General features: G+C 38.8%; 1 protein-coding gene across 1 annotated transcript in view; it reads left to right on the plus strand.

Moving 5' to 3' along the window:
* Positions 1 to 3,297: 3,297 nt before the first annotated feature.
* phkb (phosphorylase kinase, beta) overlaps positions 3,298 to 23,850 on the plus strand; it is a gene marked incomplete at its 5' end in the record, with an annotated part of 79,801 nt that continues 59,248 nt past the window's right edge. The window contains 5 exon segments of the mRNA XM_014018007.1: positions 3,298 to 3,495; positions 12,200 to 12,257; positions 16,205 to 16,282; positions 18,622 to 18,780; positions 19,276 to 19,370. Coding sequence (XP_013873461.1) covers positions 3,298 to 3,495; positions 12,200 to 12,257; positions 16,205 to 16,282; positions 18,622 to 18,780; positions 19,276 to 19,370 — 588 coding nt within the window.

The following is a 23,850-nucleotide window of genomic DNA, read 5'->3' on the forward strand; positions in this document are numbered from 1 at the left end:
CTACTGCATATTGTAAAGGTTATTGGTGGTTCACAAAAAAGGGGGTGTGCATTATGGACGTGTAAATTAAACAAATCTTGCGATGCTAATGATATTCAAAAACAAATGCACACCAAGATACAATTTTATGAGGACAAAGTTACCGAATAACTTCACCCTGGCACCAGCAAATTCCCACAAAGCTGCCTTTTTTAGTAATCACTTGGTGAATGTGTTAGCTAACTGCAGTGTGTAGCATACTCTCCGCTAATTGGTCAGTCAATGAAACCCTCGCTGATTGGTTGTACGCTAAATGACAGCGACAGAAGTTGAACATTTTTCAACTTTCAAATRTCTTCTCGCAAGCTTGAGTGTGCACGTCTAGGTGTACGAGTGCAAAATTTCACATGCACGATTTTCGCCAGTCGCTTAGCTGGAGGAGGRMRAGCGATTGTCGCCTCATTGCACAAGCTCCATAGGAAATRAATGGAGAGCGAGCAACGTCGCCTCCTGTGTGTCGAGCCCTTCACTCACCGGCCACTTTATTAGGTACACCTGTCCAACTGTTCATTAATGCAAATGTGGAATCAGCTAATCACATGACCGCGCTCAGTGCATTTAGGCATGGAAACATGGCCAAGATGATCTGCTGCAGTTCTAACAGAGCCTCAGAATGAGGAAGAAAGATGATTTAAGTGACTTTGAACGTGGCATGGTTGTTGGAGCCAGACGGGCCGGTCTGAGTATTTCAGAAACTGCTGATCTACTGGGATTTTCACCCACAACCATCTCTAGGRTTTACAGAGAATGGTCCTGAAAAGAGAAAATATCCARTGAGAAGCAGTTCTGAGRGCACAAATGCCTTGTTGATGCCAGAGGTCAAAGGAGAATGACCAGACTGGTTTGAGCTGATAGAACAGCAACAGTAACTGAATAACCACTCGTTACAACCGAGGTCTGCAGAAGAGCATCTCTGAACGCACAACACGTCAAMCCTTGATGCGGATGGGCTACAGCAGCAGAAGACCACACCTGATGCCACTCCTGTCGGCTAAGAACAGGAAACTGAGGCTACAATTCACACAGGCTCACCAAAACTGGACAATAGAAGACTAGAAAAATGTTACCTGGTCTGATGTGTCTAGATTTCTGCTGCAACATTCAGATGGTAGGGTCAGAATTTGGCATCAACAACATGAAAGCATGGATCCATCCTACCTTGTATCAACGGTTCAGGCTGGTGGTGGTCCAATGGTGTGGGGGATATTTTCYTGGCTTGCTTTGGGCCCATTAGTACCAACTGAGCATTGTGWCAATGCCACAGCCTACCTGAGTATTGTTGCTGACCATGTCCATCCCTTTATGACCACAGTGAACATTCTGATGGCTACTTCCAGCAGGATAATACTCGATGTCATAAAGCATGAATCACCTCAGACTGGTTTCTTGAACACAACGAGTTCACTACTCGGATGGCTCCACAGTCACCAGATCTCAATCCAACAGAGCACCTTTGGGATGTGGTGGAACGAGAGATTCTCGTCATGGATGTGCAGCTACAAATCTGCAGCGTCTGTGTGATGCYTTCATGTCAATATGGACCAGACTCTCTGAGGAATGTTTCCAGTACCTTGTTGAATCTATGACTCAAAAGACACAAAGAAAATGATTAAGGCAGTTCTGAAGGTAAAAGGGGGTCCAACCTAGTACTAGCAAGGYGTACCTAATAAAGTGGCCGATGAGTGTATATATAATGTGTGTATGATATCTTAGAACATCAATTTTGAATATTAGATATAATAATAAATTTGCACATCAGCATTTTGGGGGGATTCAAGCTTATATTTCATAAAGTTTCAAGAAGGATTGCACATTGTCTGATGTTTTTAATGCCTGAGTTTTAAACAAATGTTATCTCATGAGGTTTTGATCAAACCTTAGCWATTTTAAGACAAACGTACGCACAAGCTGGCAAAGGCTAAAATATTATTGGCCTTTTACTTTTGGCGGTGGGCAATTACAGTGCTCATATTTGTACATTTGCTGCAACCAGCACCTGCTTATTCAGACTTTTTTTTGGGAGCGCCAGCTGTGTGCAGATTCTGTACTAAATAGTCACCTTCCACACGTCTGTCAAAGGTTAATTGCACACATCTAACAAGCCACAGACTCATTTTATTGCATCAGTGGACACTTCATCACTACAACAATGGATTTCTTTCATGGCTCAGTCACTACATTACCTGTTGTGCTGATAGTTCAGCACCAAGAAGACAAGGGAAAAGCAGCTATAGAGATGTAGAATGGTAAATACAGAAAATGAGAGAAACAAAGAGACGACAGACTGTTCCCGCTTTTCTCTTCACTTCTTGCCGAGACTTTAGTGAGCCTGACTGTGTGCGTGCATGTCTGCCGAGAATATGCCAAGCAGAAAAGCAGCCATTTAGTTTGAGCGAGTATAATTAGACAATCAGAAGAGCATTTTTAGCCATAGTAGACTGGCGTAAAAAAACACTAAAAGAATCAGTGAGGGGTGAAGCAAAAACGTAAGTCTACATCAAGAGAGCAATACACTCTACTGTTTGTAATGTGTCAAAGAAATAAATTTCTGTGTTCACATTTTGCAAATATTTCATCTGCAACTATCACCTATCTTAATACAAGTGTTTGAATTTGAAGTTTTAGCTTAACGCTGCAATAATGTGCCGCCTACAAAAGCAGATATCAGTCAATCACATTCTGAACTAAAAAGCATCCTTTGCTGGTGTTTGAGTAAGTTTGTAAAAGTGTGTCAGAAAGAAAGACAGCGATATTATTTTATGTCCACGCAGCAGAGTTCACAGAATATGGAAAACAAGGGGTTTATTTTTAGAAATAGCTCTTCACTGAAAAAGTCAAAATATTCATAACTGTTTGCTGTGAAGCTGGGACCTAATAGCTTTCATTTCCATTGCTTAATTGAGTGAGCCAAACAAAAATGAAATAAGATTATTACATGCCCAGTCATACTAGCTTCTCAAACATAACAGGAGTATGTTTTCCTAATGTTGGATTCAGTTGCAATTTAGTTTGAAGGTGCTTCAGTTTAAAAGAAACCTTTGCAGTGGTACTTACTACTGTGATCACACAATCTCATTTCCATGCTGCTAGAAAGCATCTACACTTATTTAGGACAGGGTCTGGTAGAATAAATTGGTGTATATGCTAAACTTTATTAAAGTTATTCTGTTCTACATTATAATACTTGGTGAGTAATGTAACAGAGTCCAAAAAATGATAATATGACGGACCATTAATGTAAATCTTTTCTCCTGGCAGAACACAGATGCCGCCTTGCTTCCAACCATCAGTTATCCTGCCTTTGCAGTCGACGATGATGCTCTCTACACTCAAACACTCGACAAGATTGTCCGTAAACTATGGGGCAAGTATGGATTTAAACGGTTCCTCCGTGATGGCTACCGCACTGCAAACGAAGACAAGAATCGGCGCTACTACAAACCTGCTGAAATGAAGGTGTGTTGGTGGAGCTCTGTATCGCTCCGTTTTATTTCATTATGTGCTTCTACTCCTATGGGTTTTTACTTCTTAGTTAATACTTATGCACATGTTTCAGTCAGTCTGAACCAGTACTGATAGGTACTCTGATTACATCAACAAAATAGGGCAACAAAGCGACTAGAGGAAGRTTGATCTGTAAATAAATATAATAGTTTCCTGCCTCTTAATTTGTCCACTGTGGTATCAGGTTTTGTATATCAGATTTTAAGTCATTTTCTTTGGTATGGAATGAGGCCTAAGGCTTCATCCTTCCATCCTTCAATTCATCCATCCATCCAACCTTCCAGCAATCAACCAATCCATCTGTCAGTCAATCAGTCCATCATCAATCAATCAATCAATCAATCAATCAATCAATCAATCCATTATTCAATCTACGAATCAATATATCTGTTCATCAGCCCATCCATCCATCCATCCATCCATCCATCCATCCATCCATCCATCCATCCATCCATCCATCCTTCAACCAATCAACTAATCCCCCAGTCAGTCCATCAATCAATCAGTCCATCATCAATCTACAATCAGTCAATCCATTATTCCATCTACCAATCAATATATCTGTCCATCAGCTAATCCATCTACCCATCCGTCCGTCCATCCATCTATCCATCCATCCATCCATCCTTCAACCAATCAACTAATCCCGCAATCAGTCCATCAATCATGTTCTAGAATCAAGTCGTGGAGTCAACAGATTAAGCAAGGTGTCCCAGGCAGCTCTTTTCACAGCTGCCTTTTCCAGCTCCTTTGGGAGGATTCCAAGGTCAGCCCATGTCCACATATATGAATATGAAGTAACCCTGATAGCTACAACCTTCACCACCCTTATGCTCCACACAAGTGTTTCCACTGTTTCCATTAGGAAAATGCACAGTAAGAGGGCACAAAATAAAGCCTTTATGAAAGGTTTTTTTTATGAAAGTGATCCTGTCTTCTCTTACTCAAGAGCCCTCCCACAGCCTTCAGCAAAATTGAATTTGAAATAAATAAATAAATAAATAAATACTTAAATAAATAAATATAATTTGAAATGTGATTTTATTATAAAAGAGATAATATACAGTACCTCTATTCTCACACTCACACTCTCACACACCATACATTTAAAAAATGAAAAATAAAATCTGGTATTTTACTTCTTAAATTTCAACATTTCTTTTCTTAGTATATTGGCCCGAGCAATTGGTACCAATCCTTCTTTTAATTTAATCAGAGGACTGATGCTTTTACATGAGTTCCAGTCTAGGAAACACATTTTACTTCAGAAAAATGGCAAGCATTAGATAAATAAGTTTATCTTAAATGAGCTTATGATTTGAAAACCTTTAGAAAGGTATAATCCTGTAAAGGTACAATCCTCTAAGATGCTGCTAAGAACTCAGCTTGTGACTTAACCTTTCTTGTTTGTTTTTAATCCCTCATATATTTCACCCCAGATCGACGTGGCTGTGTACGTGTGTGAGGCAGACCTTATCAGTATGTGTGCCCATGCATATGTACCGTACATACATGATTTTATTGTCCTTTCGCTTATCCCCTTGAAATCTTGTGAAATGACATTAACGTGCATTCACTTCATAATCAGGTCAGTGAGCATAGCAAGAGTGAATCAGATGGTGGACCCTTAGTGCTAAACAAATCATTGCTTTAGCTGCAGAGCTACCCTCTCTGAATTAATCAGCACTGATGGGTTGATGGGGGGGGGGGGGTTGATGGGGAGTGAGCGAGAACTCTGCAAACACAAAGTCAGATAAAACTCAAGTCTGTTTGATTTAAAAACTCTGTCCTTCTCTGTCAGGAGGGCTAAAGGTATTTACATTTTGAGATTTCTGGATTTGCACTGATTTTTTGTGAATTGAAATATTCATAACGATCTCCACTGATGGTGGTCAGATTGGTGCCGATGCATGGAAGCCCCACCTCTGTCAGTGTACCCCAGGGCAGCTGTGGCTACAATGTAGCTTATCACTATTAGTGTGTAAATGTGTGTGTGAACGGATGGATGATTGAAGTGTAAAGCACTTTGGGGTCCATATGGAGTTGATAAAGCACTATATAAGTTCAAGCTATTAGCCATTTTACCATTTACCATCTATGTTTTTTGGAAGTCCTGCAAGGCATCATGTTCTTCAAACACACAAGGCCAAAACGATTTGACTGAAGCTAATGCTAGGTCACTTCCTCTCTGTTTTCATTGACTTTGATAGATCAGGTTTGCACATTATGTTTGTAGTTCCAGTCAATTGTCTGCCATGAAAACCTGCAGATAAGTGGGTCTTTCAGAGTTCTAAGTTTCCCTTTAGTGCTTTAGGGGACTACTGTCCACCACTGGAAACCTCATATTAACAGGACCTCTATAAAAAAATTAAAAAAATTCTATGCATTTTTTGCTTGTCAGAATTACCTTTAAAAAGTGCATTTATAAATGTTATTTTGAGGAATTAGTGTGCTACATTTCTGACTTTTTCACTGTGATCAAGTGCTATTAATTTGTGTCATGTGTTTTTAAAAAGTCACTCAGTTCTCCAACTAATGAACTGCACTCCATGAACAGAGGGTTTGAAAGTCATCAGGTTTATTAGCAAGAGTTTTTATGTATGTGGCTGAAAGTTTTGGCTGATCCAAAAAGTAAATTTAAATAAACCACAGACGATGGATGTGCTTTGTTGATATTCCAAAGTGGGCACTCACAAGGCACTGACTCCAAACCACTTTGCAATTAGCTTCATTTAATCCTACAGCTAATAGGATAAAAAGACTCAGAGGCGCAGAATTACCAAGCAGTACTTCAGGCTCCTTGCCACCTTCATTCCCACCAACAAGCCCAGAGATTTGTTGTGGAAGACACTGATCCCAGATAAGTTTCATGAAGCCATCCCACTGCCATTTCTGTTTTACTCACTCCTGGTATTATATTTACTTTTCCATCATCAGAAACTGTAGACAGGAATCCAGTTATATGAGTGAAAACAGTGCCATATATTTATTATAGAAGAAAATGAAGATTACAAGACTACGGTTTTCCAGCTTTGTGTATTGAAACAGAAACTTGGAGAATATTAATACAATCTTTAAATAGAAAATACAAATTCTCACGGTAGATACATACCATATTAAAAGCGACACAAAAAGAGTAGGCCTCCGTAGAATATAATGGGTGAAGTTTTATGTGCTTTGACAAAGCCACCACAGAGAGTGATAGAAAGGGGTTGGAGTGTTGCAGAGAGTGGGCTCCGTCTGTAGGAAAAYGAGGGCGCAGGTTGACCAGGTGTCCCTGCAGATGACATTGATTGAAGTTGTTGTTGGTGTTTAAAAGAGAATCCGTTGCAGGGCAGACCTCTGTGCTTCCTGTCTGCTTACCATTGACAGAGAGCAGCAGCAACCTGTGTGACAGACAGTTTCACCAATCAGTCAAGCCACTCAAGCACAAAACACAAGGGAGCGCTGCATGTTTACAGCCTAAAAGAGCAAAAAAAAAAAAAAAAACAGCACAGGCCTCATTGAGTGACTACCTTAGCTTTTCCCAATGCTATTACACCCCCCCCCCACCCACCTCAGCCACTAAAGAAAACACCCCCCTCCTGCTTCTGTATATATCAATGCATGTTTCTGTCTATCATTTTCCACCCCCTCCTCCGTCTCTTACCACCTGATGGCTTCAACTGCTTCTCTCGTGTTTTTTTTCTGCTGTGAAACACAGATCGAGGCGGTGCATATCTGCATAATCACAGCATGAAGACACAAACCATTTAAAAGGCGCACATTCAGACAGAGGGATCTGCTCAGCGATAGTGACAGCAGCTTCTGAATGTGAATGTGTGTCAGCTCCATTAGGCATTTGTTTTTTTCATTAGGATCTAATCTCTGTTATCTTCCATCAGTGTGAGGCCTATTGACAAAGAGAGGGTCACAAAGATAATCAAGACAAATCGCAGTCACAGATAGATGGACTGACATGTACATGCGCACACACACACACACACACACACACACACACACACACACACACACACACACAAACACATGCTGTGCACTGAGGTTTGTGCTTATCAACAATAGCTTGATAAACTGTCTGCTGCTTTGTTTTTTTTTATCTTATTACAACTTTAAATGGATAATTTGTCATTTATTTATAACAAAATTTGTTTGTCTGACTTTTCATTGTAGCCTGACACCAGAAATAGCTACTATTTGTAAAATTGTGTACCTGCGTATTGTTGTTTTATGTATGTCTGTTAGCAGAATATCTCACAAACCTGAGAGAAATTAGTTMAATTAGGAGCTCAAATTAAATGCAGGAAGCCAATCCAGTTCTCAGACTTGAATATTTATTTGCGCACATAAAGTTATCACTTCACAGCCCTGGGCCGAGTCTAAATGTAACAACATTGTGTCTGGGTGTGTTGTTTTAGTGCAAACAACTCAAACAATTTATTCACAGTGGTATATGGTAAATGATTGCACATTAGTTTTAAAAACATTTTAATTTAATGACATCAAAAATATTTAAATAAAAATATAAATAAAAATCAATAAAATATCTTTCAAACCACAGGACACACTCAAAAAATGATTTGTTGAATTTACTTAGTTATGTCAAGTGGTTCCACTCAACCAAGTTGAGTAAAGGTAACATGATTTACACAAACATTTACTCAGCTAGATCGAGTGGAAACACTTGGAGTAATTTTTAGTGCATAATTTAAAGGGGACATATAATGCCAAGTCTACTTTTTTAGCCGTTAAATGCATTTTGTTGTTTAGCTGGGGTCTCTAGGAGTTCAGAAAACTTTCATTTTCTCTCTCCCGGTGCTGTGTAGACATCTTTATATTCTGTTTGGGTCGTCTTTCTGGCCCCGTTTAGTTTTGTCTGTTTTCTGTGATGTTTTCTGAACTATTACATGAAATTATTTGCGATGGGATTGCCAAATAAAGCATGGACTTACCAAATACAGTTCTGTTATCTTCATACTCCTCTCACTCTGGGTCATATTCTGACTCCAACATGTAATGCTGGTTTCACACCAAATGCGTTTTGAGCAACAGGAGCGGCCAGTTTACATGCAAAGTCTATGGTGGACGCACATTTAGCGCGGCGTGCAATGATGCGGCAGGTGTGGTTTGAGCATTTGACGTGCATGCGGTGCGTCCAAAGCAGCAGATGCTCGAGTTGAAAAATTGGAACATTTGCTGCTCAACGCTCCCATCAAACAATTAGATAGACTTGTTTTTTCCACGACGATTTCCTGAATGTTGCCCACTAACCTGAAACAGACGGACCGGAGATCTTTATCTGAAATCGACCATCTGTAGTTGGTGTTCTGGCAGGAGATATTAGCACCGATGCGGGTCAGTGGCTTGTTAAACTGGCCGYGGTGTTAAACTGGGCTCAGGACAAAAATAGTTTGTCATCTCACAGCTACTGGAGTAGTGAAACTCACCAAACAGACCGCCCCTAAATTATCTGGTGAATTAATTATCTGGTGAGTACAATGTTCGCTTGCTCTCAGTAAATAAAACAAAGACATTTTCTTTATTTCATCTTTGTTTTATCCACCATTAAAGACAGACTGGAAAAAAACCAAAACACTCCTCCCATGAAACCGTCTTCAGATGGGCATCTACTCTCAGTCCCGGTCTGAATGTAGCGTGTCTAACTTGAGGTGTTGGGCGTGTTTTAGATGCTCAAGACACGTTTGGTGTGACTGTAGCTTAAGGCTGTATGGAAAAGTCTTCCAAGTTTCTTTGCCACTATATATAGCCATAAACCTCTCTATCAAAGAGGAATGGACCGGAGTAGGATGCACCTTGTTTGGATTTTAAAAGACAGCGTCAAAACAAGCTGATCTGAGACACACTTCAGAAAAGGGGTGATAGAGGGGCTTGTGGAGTTACATTAAAGTGGAATTCAGACCAAAGCATTACAGTTCCACTTTTTATAGACCCCAACTGAATTATTTAAATGCGAAAAAAGAAGGGTTTAAAAGCATGATATGTCTTCTTTAATAAAATTCAAATAAAATTATCATTGGGCATTTGTCTACCAATGATTCACATTGGAGGTAATCCAAGTCAGGATAGCTGTAGCAGCTTATTGACCTTAGCAAACTCAAAAATGGCTGTAACTTAGTCATTTTTTACAGATGTTGAATGTTGGTGCTGCTGAGAGTCCTTCCAGAAACAGACTTTGAGCGCAAATGGATCACATAAGATTTTTGTTGAAAACCTTGGCTGGCATTGCAGAGCGATCTGCCTTCATTTAAGGAAGCTGTCTTTTAACAATAATTCTGTAATCAGGAGGCATAGACTGATGATGAGTAGTGTTGTATCATGTACGGTGATGATTCTTGGTTGTGTACCATGTGTGACCATTGTATGCAAATATCAAGGGACCAAAGAGGGAAGACTAATCCTGTTATTGCTGTGGAAGCGACACATCTGAGTTACTTGTGGCATCATGCTGTGGAGAGCCAGGTCACCTCAGTAGTGATTCAGAGAAACCTGACAGCACAGCACTACATCAGTACATCAGTGACATGCTGCATCCTCATGTTTTACCCTAGAGATCTGCCAGATCTGGAGGGCCACTTCCAGCTGTCAGCTGACTTGATGCAGTAGAGGATTCAACTGTATGTCACCCTGACATCAGACCAACAGGGTCACTGCCCCCCCAATCAACTMTGTTATCCAGTTGATCTGATTCTGTAGTCATTGCAATGCAATCAAATGACCTTTCAACAAGTGCATGTTCTTTTCATTTCTTCCGCTCCTTTGGAAAGCTTCAATTCTGTGCCTGTTGGTGTAATTATAAAAGCATACAACTATTTTTTTTTCTGTCTGACTTTTAGATTTTTTGAGCAAAAAAAGCTTGCAGTTCTTGTGCTGTGCCTACAAAAAAGTACATTAACACAGTGAAAGAATGCTAGAAAAATATGTTTCTATCAACTCTGTTGGCTCATAGAAAATCACGTCAGCTTTATCCAGCTGTTTTCATGCAAACATAAAGATAAGTATGATGATTTTAAAGACGTGATCCCAATTTTAAAAGCATCTCTGACAAATCATGAATAACTTTAGCAGGCCCTGTGGYGTGACTGTAATAGAAAGTCTGCTGATAAGAAAAAGCTGAAAAAAGCCACACAAGGTTGTTTATTAAAGTGATTTTTTTTTCTGGAAAGTTCTCTCCTTCAGCAACATGCTGTCTTTAGGTGTCTTTGCATCGAGTTGACAGAAAATCATTATGTCATCGGGCCCCAAAATGTATCAGGAATAACTTTAATTWAAACCTAAAACCACAAGAAACACTCTTGGTTTAAGAACATTTATCAAACTTCTCATGTGTATATTTCTGCATTGCAAATTTCTGCACTTGTTTTAGTGTTTATCAGTTGTTTTTGCTTTCAAGATTCTTGCAGAATGAGAGGACTTCTCTTTAAGTCACCTACAAGCATAGAGTAGGCCTCTGCTTTGTCTTAGCCCTCAGAGTGCTTCATTTATTTGTCCTTGTATCATAAACTTGCTCACATTTAGACCTGCAGTTGTCTTCCTCATAATAGCTCCATATAACACTTTTTATATCTCTTTAACACCATCATAATACAGCTGTGCGACTCTTTCAAGGGCACTAGWGGTACATCTGAACAACAACCACTTCTAGATGGCTAAAATAAAAATAAAAAACAATGGGTCATTTGAATGAAAAGGAAAATATCAAAATTCAGATTTTAAAATCTGAGARCTAAGCAGATACATTCCAATAATCAATAGTCTGGTGTTTTTTGAAGCAATGTTCTGTCGGATAGTTATCAGTAGTAAGTACCTTTTAGTAGCAACATCAGTCACAGAAAGCAGATTATAAAGAAAAGGACAGAAGTCTTCCTCCAAGTTGAGCTGTTTCCCAAGCTTATAAAAGAACTCTTGCTCAAAGAAATGTCAAACTTAATACACATGCACTGCATTCCAGATTATTATGCAAATTAAATGTTTTTGAATTTTCTAATGCAAATGTTATCATAATTTTCAAGTCATCAAATGGTCAAGTATAATTTGAATATTATTGGAAAAAAAAACTCCCAATGATAACAGCATGTTTTTCTAAAATAAAAATCTTAAAATGCAATGTTCCAAATTATTGTCCACAACAGAGCTAAAAATAAATATAATATAAACMTTTAAAAATATTTTATAAATTGTAAAGAACTGAATCTGGTCAGCTATTTATATCAAGAACATCTTAACACTGCATATTTTGTGAATTATGTCATGGCTGATAATATATAAGATAAGATACTAACTATTGATACRTTTTTGACAGAACATCAAATGAACAGACTATCCCTTTAGACATTTATTTTTACTTCTTTTATTTTACTGAAAGACGTTGATAAGAAAAACTGCAAAAATTCTACGGGAGTTTGACAAACCTCAAAGTATTTTACCAAATGACTGATCTTGTTATGATGCATTGATATTTGTTTCATTAATAATATATATTTATTATGCTTTGTCATTCCTTTTTTAATCTTTTCTCTATGCTTTTTTTGTTTCATGATAAGGTTTCTGAAGTTCAGCCTTTTGTCATTTGAAATTCGAGCTCTGTTCTTTACGAATCAAAAAAAGCAGTAATTCCTCTTCTCCCTCTGTCTTTTTCCAGCTTTTTGATGGAATCGAGTGCGAGTTTCCCATGTTTTTCATCTACATGATGATTGACGGTAAGCCTCATTCGATCCATTGTTGCGGTTATGATGACTCAGGAGGACAAGACATGCTTATAGCATTTGACAGAAGATTACATTTTGCTCTTTGCCAGGTTTTAAAGGAATGAAAGAGGCATCAGTAAAATATTTGATTTACATCATATGTACTCAAGAAAATGGGCAGATAAAATTCACAGAGATTTAACCCTCTTGAAAAAATAAAGCATGCATATATTAAACATACCTGTTGAAGCTCGACTGACGTTCTATTTCATATAGGCTTAGCCATTGTTTTTAGTTGTAACAGAAGCTATTCAGGGCTCAATATATCTCAACTCTTCTTTGTTTTCTTTGCTTTATAAGCTTTTGAAGACAAAAAAACTATTAAACTGAACTAAGAAATACATAAAAAACCTTATTTAGTGAGATGTTCCAGTCATATAATTGTATTTAAATACCTAAGGCTGGGAGATGAAAAATGATAAAAAGATATATAATTTAGTTTTTCCTTACATTTCTTTAATTATTTGGGTAAAGATTTTTTTAAATGGCAGCAGATCACTTTGGATTTACTCCTGCCTAGACTAGCCTTTAGCTTGTCAAAATTAACCTGAAGTCATAAAAAGACTCATATMATGCTTTTAAATCCTTCTTTTTTACTTTTAAATCATTCAGTTGGAGTTTGTATAAAGTTGAACTGCAATGTTTTGGTCTGAATTCCTCCTTATTGTAACTCTGTAAGCCCCACTTTCACCCCTTTTCTGAGGTGTGTCTCAGATTAACTCATTTTGAGGCTGTCTCTTTAAATCCAAACTAGGTGCTTCACACCTGTCCACCCTCCAGCTTCCAGAGCGATTCATTCTTTTTTTTTTTTTTTTTTAGGATGGCCTCCCTTCCCCCTCATAGCCATCCCCTCCACACCATTATGTTTTKTTTTTTTTTTTTTGTTTTTTTTTGTGAAGAGAAAATAGAGAGAGAGAAAAACAGAGAGAGAAGTAATTAGAAAGATAGAAAGACTGAAATAGCGATTAGGATTATATTAAATATACACCAACAAAACACAGGACCACACACCCAACATCTGTCCGCTCACCTGAAAAATAAATGGATAAATATATAGAAGGCATATAAAAAAATATACACATACCCATACATATATAAAGATATACATACATACATGCCTACATTCATAAATATTGTCTGTATATACCCATAGACATATATACACACTCAGTGCCCTGTCAGAACCCCCGGATCAGAGCACCTCTTCGTGAGCAGTTGTGAACATGCATRTATATACAAGATTTCTCCAAYGGAATATTTAATAGTGACTGTGGAGGACCGAGACCCAACCCCCAAGACAYGAGGCAGACATAGGGAAGACCAGAGTCCAAGGGCCTGAGAGGAATCCCGAGCGCAGAGCCCCAAGGGACACCCGCACGGGAAGATCCGCCCACCCACCCCCCAGATCAGACCATAGGAGAGAACTGGGAGAGTCCCCCCAGCGACCACATGCACAGCCCCCTGGGGCCAGCAGCGACAAACTCATGGGCCCCACCGGCACCCGCCATACCAAAGCAGATCCAGGAAAGGGCGCAGAGGTCCGGGCCCCCAGGGCGCACCCCCCCAGGCCAAAGCCCGACAGGCCCAGAGGCCCCGAACCCCAACAGGCAGTCACCAGGCCAGGCCGGCACACACCCCAGCGCCCAGCCCCAGACCCCGGGAACCCCCAGCACGCCGGCGGCCAGCCGCACACCCCACCGGGGGGCCGAGCAGCAGCGGGCCTCCAGATAAACCAGCAGGAGGGGCAGCCCAGACCGCAGCCTGACAAATACCCAAACATACACAATCGCACCATCCCACCCTCATCCTCACCCCCACTCAGTCAAAGACATACAAGGACGCCACATTCCACTCATACCCCCGATACACACTCTATACCCCCCAGGTCCAGGACATGTACCCACCCCCTAATGGAGGCCGCACACACCCAAACCCAGAGCGATTCATTCTAGTTTTATTGCAATGATATGACTATATAGTGGCACAGAAACATTTTATTTACAAATAAATAAAAAATATGTCAACAAGGGAATACTTGTCCATCCAGCCTTACATGTTGGAGCCAGAGTCTGACCCAGAGCCAGAGGAGAATAAAGATGATGAAATTGGTTAGTTATTAAGTCCACAACTCACATAGAAGTTCCATCGCAAATCATTTCACATGATACTTCAGAGAATGTCATAGAAAATAAAGAAAACTCAACAGGTTGAAAAATATGACCCAAACAAAATATAAAGATATCTACGCTACACTGGGAGAGACTAAATAAAACTTTTCTGCACCCGTAGAGATGCCAAGTACACAACAAAATGCATTTAATGGCTAAAAAAAGGATTTTGAATATGTCCGCTTTATAGAGCTATTTACAACAGGCAAGCTGTACTGTTCATAAACTTTACTCAAACCCCTTTTCAAAAGATTTATACTATCTCTTCAAGCAAAATATTTCACACTACCATGTACTCTTGAATTTTAGTTCAAACAAGAAATCTAGACTGTCTCGATTTCTTTATGTAAAAAATGTCATCAAATTGTTAGATTGTTCAAACTTTATTACAAGCTTGTCTTAACATCAGGAGTTCTGAGATTGTATTACTTCACACTACATGAAAGATTTTTTATTTATTTTTAATCTCCACAGCAGTTACAGCTGTCACTTAAACATTTGGTTTGGCAGCCAAGTCTGTCTCATTAACCTGACTTTATTATTGAATTAGCTCCTCTTGTTTGTCTCACTTGGTCATTAAAGACTTGGCAGCATGGTTTGCTTCAATCAAGTCTGTCATGAAGCTGCAGGCTGGAAACCTCAAAGAATCAGGAGCGTTTTATTTATTTATTTTTGACAATTTTTACCCAAACGCTCCTGAGACTGTATACTCCCGTCATTTTTCTCAGCCAGGTTCCCATAAACTGTCGTTTATTCCTGATAATCTGACACTTTAACTAGCACGCTGTAACATGTCAGTGAGCCTCACAAATCATGTTTTTGAAGATTGCATACACAATTATTGTTGACAGTTGATTGAATGCAGAGTGGTCTGTATATTTGGGTCATTTGTCAGCAACCTCCAAAATCTGTCTGCAAAAAGAAGATTGGTCCTAAAATGTAGTTTGAGTCTGGATTAAGTTTTTTTTATTAGTTCTGCTAGCAGACTCATTTTCTAAAAGATTTAGCATTTATCGCTTACCCCGACGTTCCTCATGGTACTAAAGCCCGCAATACTTGTAAATCACTGTGACTGAAATTGTAAAATGTAATACAAAAACACTTAAAAGTTGATTTTATGGAGACTTTAATACTTTAGGTTTGAACTGCAAAGGTGACAATGGAYGAGWAAAAATGGGATTTTTATTTTCTTTTTTTACTGCATATGTGATCACAAAGTACCTGCTTGGTGGAGGTGTTCCACGCATGCAAAGCAGATTCATGTCTGTTGAGAGTTTTCTGAACAAACACACAACGGCTCACCAAGTTCACAGAAAAGTCAGCACAGTCGCAACAAATTCAGATGTCTTCAAAGAGCTTTTTGTACGTCCCCCGATGTCGACTTTTAAGCTGCACGTATCCGCAGATGCTGAAAGTCTGTTACTTTATAGCAGGTCTTCAGTTTCAAATAGAATGATTTATAGTTCGTAAATTTAGTATTTTTCCTGACGAAAAAGTCATCATTAACCCTTTGTGATTGGGTCCTCACAACACGAATAATGATATGCACTCTCTCAGACACACAAAGTTTCAGAAATACTAAGTGCTTGAATCAACATCTGGTAATTTAGGAACACACACACGCGTGCACGCGCGCGCACACACACACACACACACACACACGCAGAGGACATATAGAATGTTTTAGCCTTTCAAACTATAAAAGTGTGTGTGTGTGTTTGTTTGTTGCAGGGGTGTTCAGAGGAAATAAGGCACAGGTCAAAGAATACCAGGACCTCCTTGAACCCATCATCTTCTGGTCTTATGAGGGTGAGTTATCACACAAATTTAGCAGCTCTTGAGTGAAGGGCAATCTGAAAGGTACACACGCACACGCACACACACACAGGCAATAAAACTGTCTCATTTGTAATATCAGCATGGTTTATTTTAGAGCTTTTGCCATCATTCTCTCTCTCTCTCCCTCTCTCTCTCTCTCTCTCTCTCTCTCTCTCTCTCTCTCCCCTGAGTGATGAAAAACTTTCTCTTATTAAATCCTGTCATACATATTCACACACCACATTTTGTGACTGTGCCTCACAAGGACTTTACTTTGTAATGAACTCAACCTTTTTCTTATAAGGCAAAAAACCCTGCTTTTTCTATTCACCTGCTGCCATTGTTGTGAGGGGAGACAGTCAAATAATACTGGTGTCAAGAACTGGGACTCTTTTTTAGGGAGGGGGGCACCCACACAGTAGAACAGGAATAATTGGAGTGCAGAGAAGATAATGATGTGAGACGTAAGCTGCCCAAGTTGTCTCCATAGAGCCTTTGTACTGGTTCTGTATGAATTAACAAACTCCCTCAAGTTAATTGGTTGGGCTTTAGAGGAAAACACAATGGCACTGTTTATGTATTTATTTATTTTCCTTCACTAATATTGCTAATGAAAAGTCAAGTGCCATATGTGTGATTGTGGTCGTCAGAAGCAGTAATGGGCTCCATTTGGTTTAAGGAAGCATCTGCAGCATTCTGCTATACTGTGGCAAACAGTAAACTACCACCACTACCTGCTAAATCAGTTTTATTTTTTTAGATTGCTGAAAATTGATTAAATTATTTGTATTCTAAAAATGTGACTGCATTTAGGGTCATGCCAGTTGTTTATGATTTTTAATTGTCTTTTTTCACAATAAGGCAAAGATGGGCACAAATTTTTCAACTTCGAGTATAGTATACATTTGTGAGAAAATGTAAGCGTGATAGTATGGCAAAGTTTCTGTTAAAGAGCGTTGTATTGTTTTTCTTCTTACGTTTTTAGCAAATTGGCATGTTATATTATTTTTAAGCTAAAAGGTTTTAGTGTTCAGTCCCAGTTAATCAGTACCATGACTGTGTCCATGGCAGTTAATCAAGCTGTGGATGGGAATGTAGAGAAGGAAATTTAGCTGTGATKTGAAAGCATTTTAGAGAGTTTTAACATATAATTGTTGGAAAAGTTYTCAAGGCCATCTCCTCAGTTGTCCATGTGCATTTGTGATTTACAACAGGAATATATCCACTCAACTCCACTCTCCTAAGTGATGACAATCTGGATTAGCACATTGTTAGGGTGCTCAGGAGGCAGGACATGATGCAAAATCAACACTGTGAAAAAGCTGTTACAATGTTAGTTAATTTTTGTTTGTTTGTTTGTTTGTTTGTTTGTTTGTTTGTTTGTTTGTTTGTTTGTTTGTTTGTTTGTTAATATCTTAGAGAGAACATTGAGATAGGCACCTATATATGATAGATAATGTTTTTGGCAGTGGTATTACCTGGTGTATTACAGTGTTCAGGTTTAATGAAAGAATGTACTSTATTTATTCTCTTGTTATTCTGGCTCAGAGAAATACATTTCAGTCCCACTGTTGACAATCAACCAAAGCTGAACTTTAAAATAGCACACAGCTCTGCTCCTGTCTGGGTCTCCGTTCACTTTTGTGTTGACGTTAAACACTGAACAGAATCGACTTCTGTATCATGCATGAACTCATTTTGTCCTTTATCAGAGATGTTTCCAAGAAGTTGGCGAAGTTAACTGCTGGAACTCTGACTGAGTGTTGCAGAAATATGTTTCACAGCTCTCCTGAGAAAACTTTAGAAACTTTTAGGGATACAGTGTTATTCCCATCAGTATAAGACTTTCTGGTTTGTACTAATTACTACCCAAAGCTGTCAGATTCATTATTTTTCTCCGGTAGATTGGCAGGCCAGTCTGGTAAAAGTAAAACGTCCCAAGTAATTGCAGGTTTTAATAAAACATTTCAATTGTCTCCTGTTTTTAAGATAAAATTCTTCAGTAAGTGGGTAAAGAAGAAGATTGGGTACCATTAGTGAAACTATTGAAAGAGCCCTTAATACGGGTCCATTTTTGTGTCTGTGCTCGCCAAGGCGTTAAGATGTTCTTTTCAAGTACAAAATTGGTTCAGAAATTACACTTCGAGGCAGAAGTTCTGTGGGAAGATGCTGCTGCTTCCTGTGCTTCACCAGTGCAGACTCCATGTAGACAGTCTTCTTTATAATCTATAGTTAATGTTGATTTTTTTTTTTCTCAGGGACACATACAGAGAAGAAGCAGTCCATATGAACACAAAACTCACTGTAGTTTTTTTTTCTTCTTATTCCAGGTCATGCTGTGATTCCCAAATACTACTATGTACCAGCTGATTTTGTGGAGGCCGAGCAGAACAAACATGGGAGCCAGAAGCGTTTCCCAAGCAACTCGGGCCGAGACGGCAAGATGTTCTTATGGGGTCAGGCTATGTACTACATCGCCAAGCTTCTAGGTACGTCCAGGCCAGTTGGGGTGCAAATCAGCAACATCATAGTTTGTTTACATGATATTTCTCRATATCACAAAGTCTGTCATGGTACAATTTCTGTAAAATTCAATTCACAAGTCTGGGATTGGTGTATGCCCATCTAATGCCATAATCATTTAGTAAGTGATTGTTAGCTGGACATATGATATTGATCTACATTGATCATATGATGAAAATATAGATCAATGTTTTAGTTTTGCCTCAATGTAATTGAATCATTAATCATTTTAACAACATATTGTGGATTGATGTATTGTTACACACATACAAGTCAGTGTTAGATGGTACTATGTGTCTCATTCAGTTATTAAATACACAGCTTGATTGATTTTTGGCATTTGTGTAGTACATTTAGGTGAGTGTTCTTTTTTTGTACTTTTTTATTCTCCCTATAGAAGCGTGTTTAAGCACTATGTTTGTATTTACATAGTTGTGTTTTTGTGTCCTTTACCTTTCCAGTGGATGAGCTAATCAGCCCCAAAGACATTGATCCCATCCATCGATATGTGCCGCGGCAGGATCAACGCAATGTCAGCATGCGCTACTCGAACCAGGTATAATGAAACGTTTTGGGGCTGACTGTCATCGCTGGGCTTTTATCTAAATACTGAACACTTTATCTACCAACCTATTTGCATGAATATTATGCCCACTTTTGGCTTCCATTATGAATCTAACTCTAGATTCAGGTACTCATCTTGTTTTCACCTTTTAAATGTCACTTACATACATCATTTAAGTGCTCTATAAAGAAGAACCCATTTTTCCACTGCAACAAAGAACTTACATGTTAGAGGGAAACTTGCATCTCAAAAGTGCATTTTGCTGAGACAAGTGGAGGAAACTATTGTTATTGTTTGGAGTTGTGAATTTTTTTGTAGTCTTTCTGTTTGTAGCTGTTTCGTTGCTGTTTTTAAATTTCTCTTCAAGTTTCAAAGTCCTCCTTCACAGTAGCTACGTTTACATGGACATAAGTAATCAGATTAAATAGCCATTCAGAATAAAAATGTGTCATGTAAACACCCCATTCAGATTATTCTGATCCAATTCAGAGCGATCCGAATAAATTTGTTATCGGAATGAGAGGGATGGTTTATGCCGATTGATAATCCGAACAACGTGCATGTAAACACTTAATCTGATCATCTTATTCTGATTATGGAAAACTGACCTGACTGCACATGTCTGCTGATTTTCATCCACCGGTTTCTGCTCTTTTGTGGAGGGAGGAACATCAGTGTTGTAGTTCCCAGCAGCACAGAACTTTTCCTCCCGTTTTCTTATTCAATAAAAAGGAAGACGCACAGCGTGCGCTGGTTTGCCCAAAAATAAATAAATAAATAAATAAATCTCTGCATCACCTGCAGCTCAATCAGGGAGTGCAGTAACATCTCCACCATTATTAAAACCTGTCGCAGGTCAATTCTGAGCTCAGAAGCTGTTTGTTTATGTTCATCATGGAAGTAAAACTTCTTCTTCTGTGTTTTTTTAAGGGAAAGTTGACAACTCTGTGTATGTCAGTGCTTCTATTCTGAATAAAAGCCTGGATCGTGTAAACACTCCTCATGATCGGATTGTGTCCGTGTAAACGATACATTCAAATTAGTTGATCGGAATACATTTCAGTCCGATCAAAGAATTTTGCGCATGTAAACATTGCTATTGTGTGACGACTCTTCTACACCATAAAGAAACAGTAAAATGTGAATGTCCTTTGTAGATTCTTGATGAGGTCCTTAAGGAGACATATCACACTTTTAAATCCTTTTTCACATTTAAATCATTCAGTTGGGATCTATATAGAGCGGCACTGAATGTTTTGGTCTGAATTGCGCCTTACTGTAACTCTACAAGCCCCTTTTTCACCCGTTTTCTGAAGTGTGTCTCAGATGAACTTGTTTTGATGCTGTCTATTTAAATGCAAATGAGGCGCTTCACACACCCAGCTTCCAGAGTGGTCCATTCTAGTTTTCAAAATTTAAGCAGTGATGCTACATTTACACCAAACGTGTTGCACGCCTTCAAAAAATCTCAAAAACACACACCTCTGAGTACAGATACATTTGATGTGAACATAGACGTGCTAGAGGAGGAGCCTTTTTTTAGTTTTGATAACTTACCAGACATGCCAACTTCCTCACTAATTGTCCTCCAGGCAAAGTTTTTTTTTTTTATTTCTATCATGCTAACGAACACTGGAATGTTCATAAATGATCAGACTATCAGTTTCTCCTCCATATTCTGTGTGATATGATTTCCCGGGCTTCCGGTATTTCTGGCTTGTCACCAGTACGACTGAACAGAGTCTCTCTGATTGGTTGATGCGATGCATCGAGCAGCAAAAGTTCAAATTTTCCAACTTGAGCATTGGACACTTTGCATGTGTCGCACCCACGGAAAACGCTCAAAACGCGGGAACCGCTTCGAACTGTACTGCTCAAAACTTGTCAGATGTGCTGCTCGGCTTCTAGACGCCCCTAGCTCCACTGTTGACTTTGCATGTAAACCAGACACTCCTGATCCTCAAAACACGTTTGGTGTAAATGTAGCATTATTGTTGCACAGATAGGTTTTAAGTGTTGATGAAAGTTTTCAAAACTTTATGATTATAATATAACTTATCTGTACTGCACTTTACAAATTTCCCACTGTGCTTGTGGTATATTGTTCACTTGAACTAAAATATACTTTAGTTTCATTTGTTCTTTCAAATGTCTATATTTTGTCCACAGCCATCACCACAGGGGTATCCTGTATCAAGCTTTTGCAAAAATCTCACTTCTCAGTGCTGCTCTCCTCTTTGTGTTATTCATCCACGCTAAAGTCTTAATTGCATTTCACCCATCAACAGCAAAGCAGCAGACGTTATCTTATTTTACCTTGCCGAGGGCCAAGCTTGCAGATGAGGATTAAACTCGGCCTATTTGCCTCTCTAAATGGCAATCATGTCTGAGGTTTAATCCATATCGAATATGGCCAGCAGCTTTGAGGATAACATAGATGAAAGGTAGAGATACCTGCTTGACGCAACATTCTTCTGCAGTGTGTTGGATGTTGTTTTGTTGCTTGGCTGATAAGACAGTGGTAGTAAAAGACACACAAAGAAGTTTTTTTTTTTTGTTAGAAATATGACAAATGCTGGATTCAATTTAAATGTCTGCAAAAAAAAAAAAAACACAAAATAATATTTTGAATCTCATGTGGTCCATGAATATTTCAGGTTATTTACTGTTTGACTGCAGGTAACTTTTCAACTTTCTGAATCATATCAAGTGAGTCTTTATTTTATTCATACAAGAAACTTAGTGCAATGAAAAAAACATTGGCACGTTTGTGTTTTAAGAACTGACAGTTTAAATGCATTATTAATAAAATCAAGATATTTGCATTATCCAGGAATCCTTTTTAACCGGAATCAAACTGTGAAGATTTGAAGGCTTGTCTTTGTCAGTGGAAAATCAGCATCAGCTTACTTGTATGGGGTGTGATTTTTTTCCCCAGTTTGAAAATAGGCTCAAATATGGTGCTGGCATCTTCGCCTCTTTGAATTCAGCATCTAAACTAGTATGCCCTCAGAGCAAAGACTGGCTCTGTCAGGTAGGCGGCATATTTTGTCAAGACTATCAGAAGTTTTATCACAGCAAGACAATGTAAGAACTGCATAGAAAAGCAGCATTGCAGTTTTCTGAGAACCTGGTGTCTGATGGTAGCAGGCACCACCCAGCATGCAGCCCACGAACAAAGGCGATCCCGTTGAGTTTGATGTTTTCACTTGCATGCTTTTCATGGAAATGTATGAGTAGCTTAAAGTCAACTTTATGTCTGGGAAAACTAAAAAACACCAGGGGTTGTATGTGACTTGATATGATACCCTTTCTGTGGCTAATTTAAATTGGGATTTGGGGTTTGTTAAACCTTTTAATGAGATAAGTTATCTGGGTGTCATAAAGTTCATAAAATGGGGCAGTTCATACAGGAAAACACATCTCAGATATAGTGCAGGCATAGTTGGTGAAATAAAAGTAACAATAGGTGTTTTTAAGCTGCAACAGATAAGTTAACAGTTCTTGTAACAAAATTGCCTTTTCTTCACGTTTTGCTGTAGCCATCTATCGTTCCTAACCCATAATGGCATTTATTTGGTAATTTAGTTTTTGCTTTTTGAGTAAGTAATGACTCTTGAGTGACATGATGGGATGTGATAAGTCCATAAAATCGACCGGCTGAGCAAATAAAACACTTTTCTTGCACTTGTAATATTAAAATTGCATTTACTTTGCTAAAGTAAAAATTGCTGTCGCTATTGTTTGCTTTTATGAGTTGCCTTTTTGAACTTTTCCAGCACAAACCAATCATCTGATGTATGAGTTTTTTTCTGTAACTCCTTGTAACTTTCTTTCAGTCTTTGCATTAAAATTTAAACCATAGACCCACAACCCTCTGTTATTGTTGTTGCTGAAGGTCACATTCATAATTGATGTGGTCACGTGGACCCTCGAATGATTGTTGCACAAGCAAAGTTTTCCACTGGTGGTGCGAAAGGTTCTTATAACTGTTTGACTTGGGACTTTTTAGTCGAAAAGCACCTATTACAGACCTTTTTGCACTGCAAGGCCCAGTAAAATTGCTGAACTTGGCTTTAAACCCGGGTTTAACATGCTTGCTTTAGCCCTTATGGCCAAGTTCCACCCTGATTTCTGGAATCTTAAGATCTGTGGTTCTATTTGGGCCGGCCTGCCCTGCAAGGCCTGTTCATTGACCGAGGGGCTTACATCACACAGATGAGAGTAAATTTATGTAGTTTAACTACACAACAACAGTAGCAAGCTACGAAACAACAAAAGAACATTATATACCATTAGCTTACTGTTCTCTCGTATTAAGTGTCATACTGCTGGACGGTCTGGTTCAATCCTTGGTACTTTCCCTTCGACTTTGGTGTAATCTAGGGGTGTCCCGATACCAGTTTTTTCAAGACTGASTACAAGTACGAGTACTTCAGTTTAGGTACTCACCGATACCGATACTGATACC

This window comes from Austrofundulus limnaeus, unplaced genomic scaffold, assembly GCF_001266775.1.
Source record: "Austrofundulus limnaeus strain Quisiro unplaced genomic scaffold, Austrofundulus_limnaeus-1.0 Scaffold180, whole genome shotgun sequence".
Lineage (NCBI taxonomy): Eukaryota > Metazoa > Chordata > Actinopteri > Cyprinodontiformes > Rivulidae > Austrofundulus > Austrofundulus limnaeus.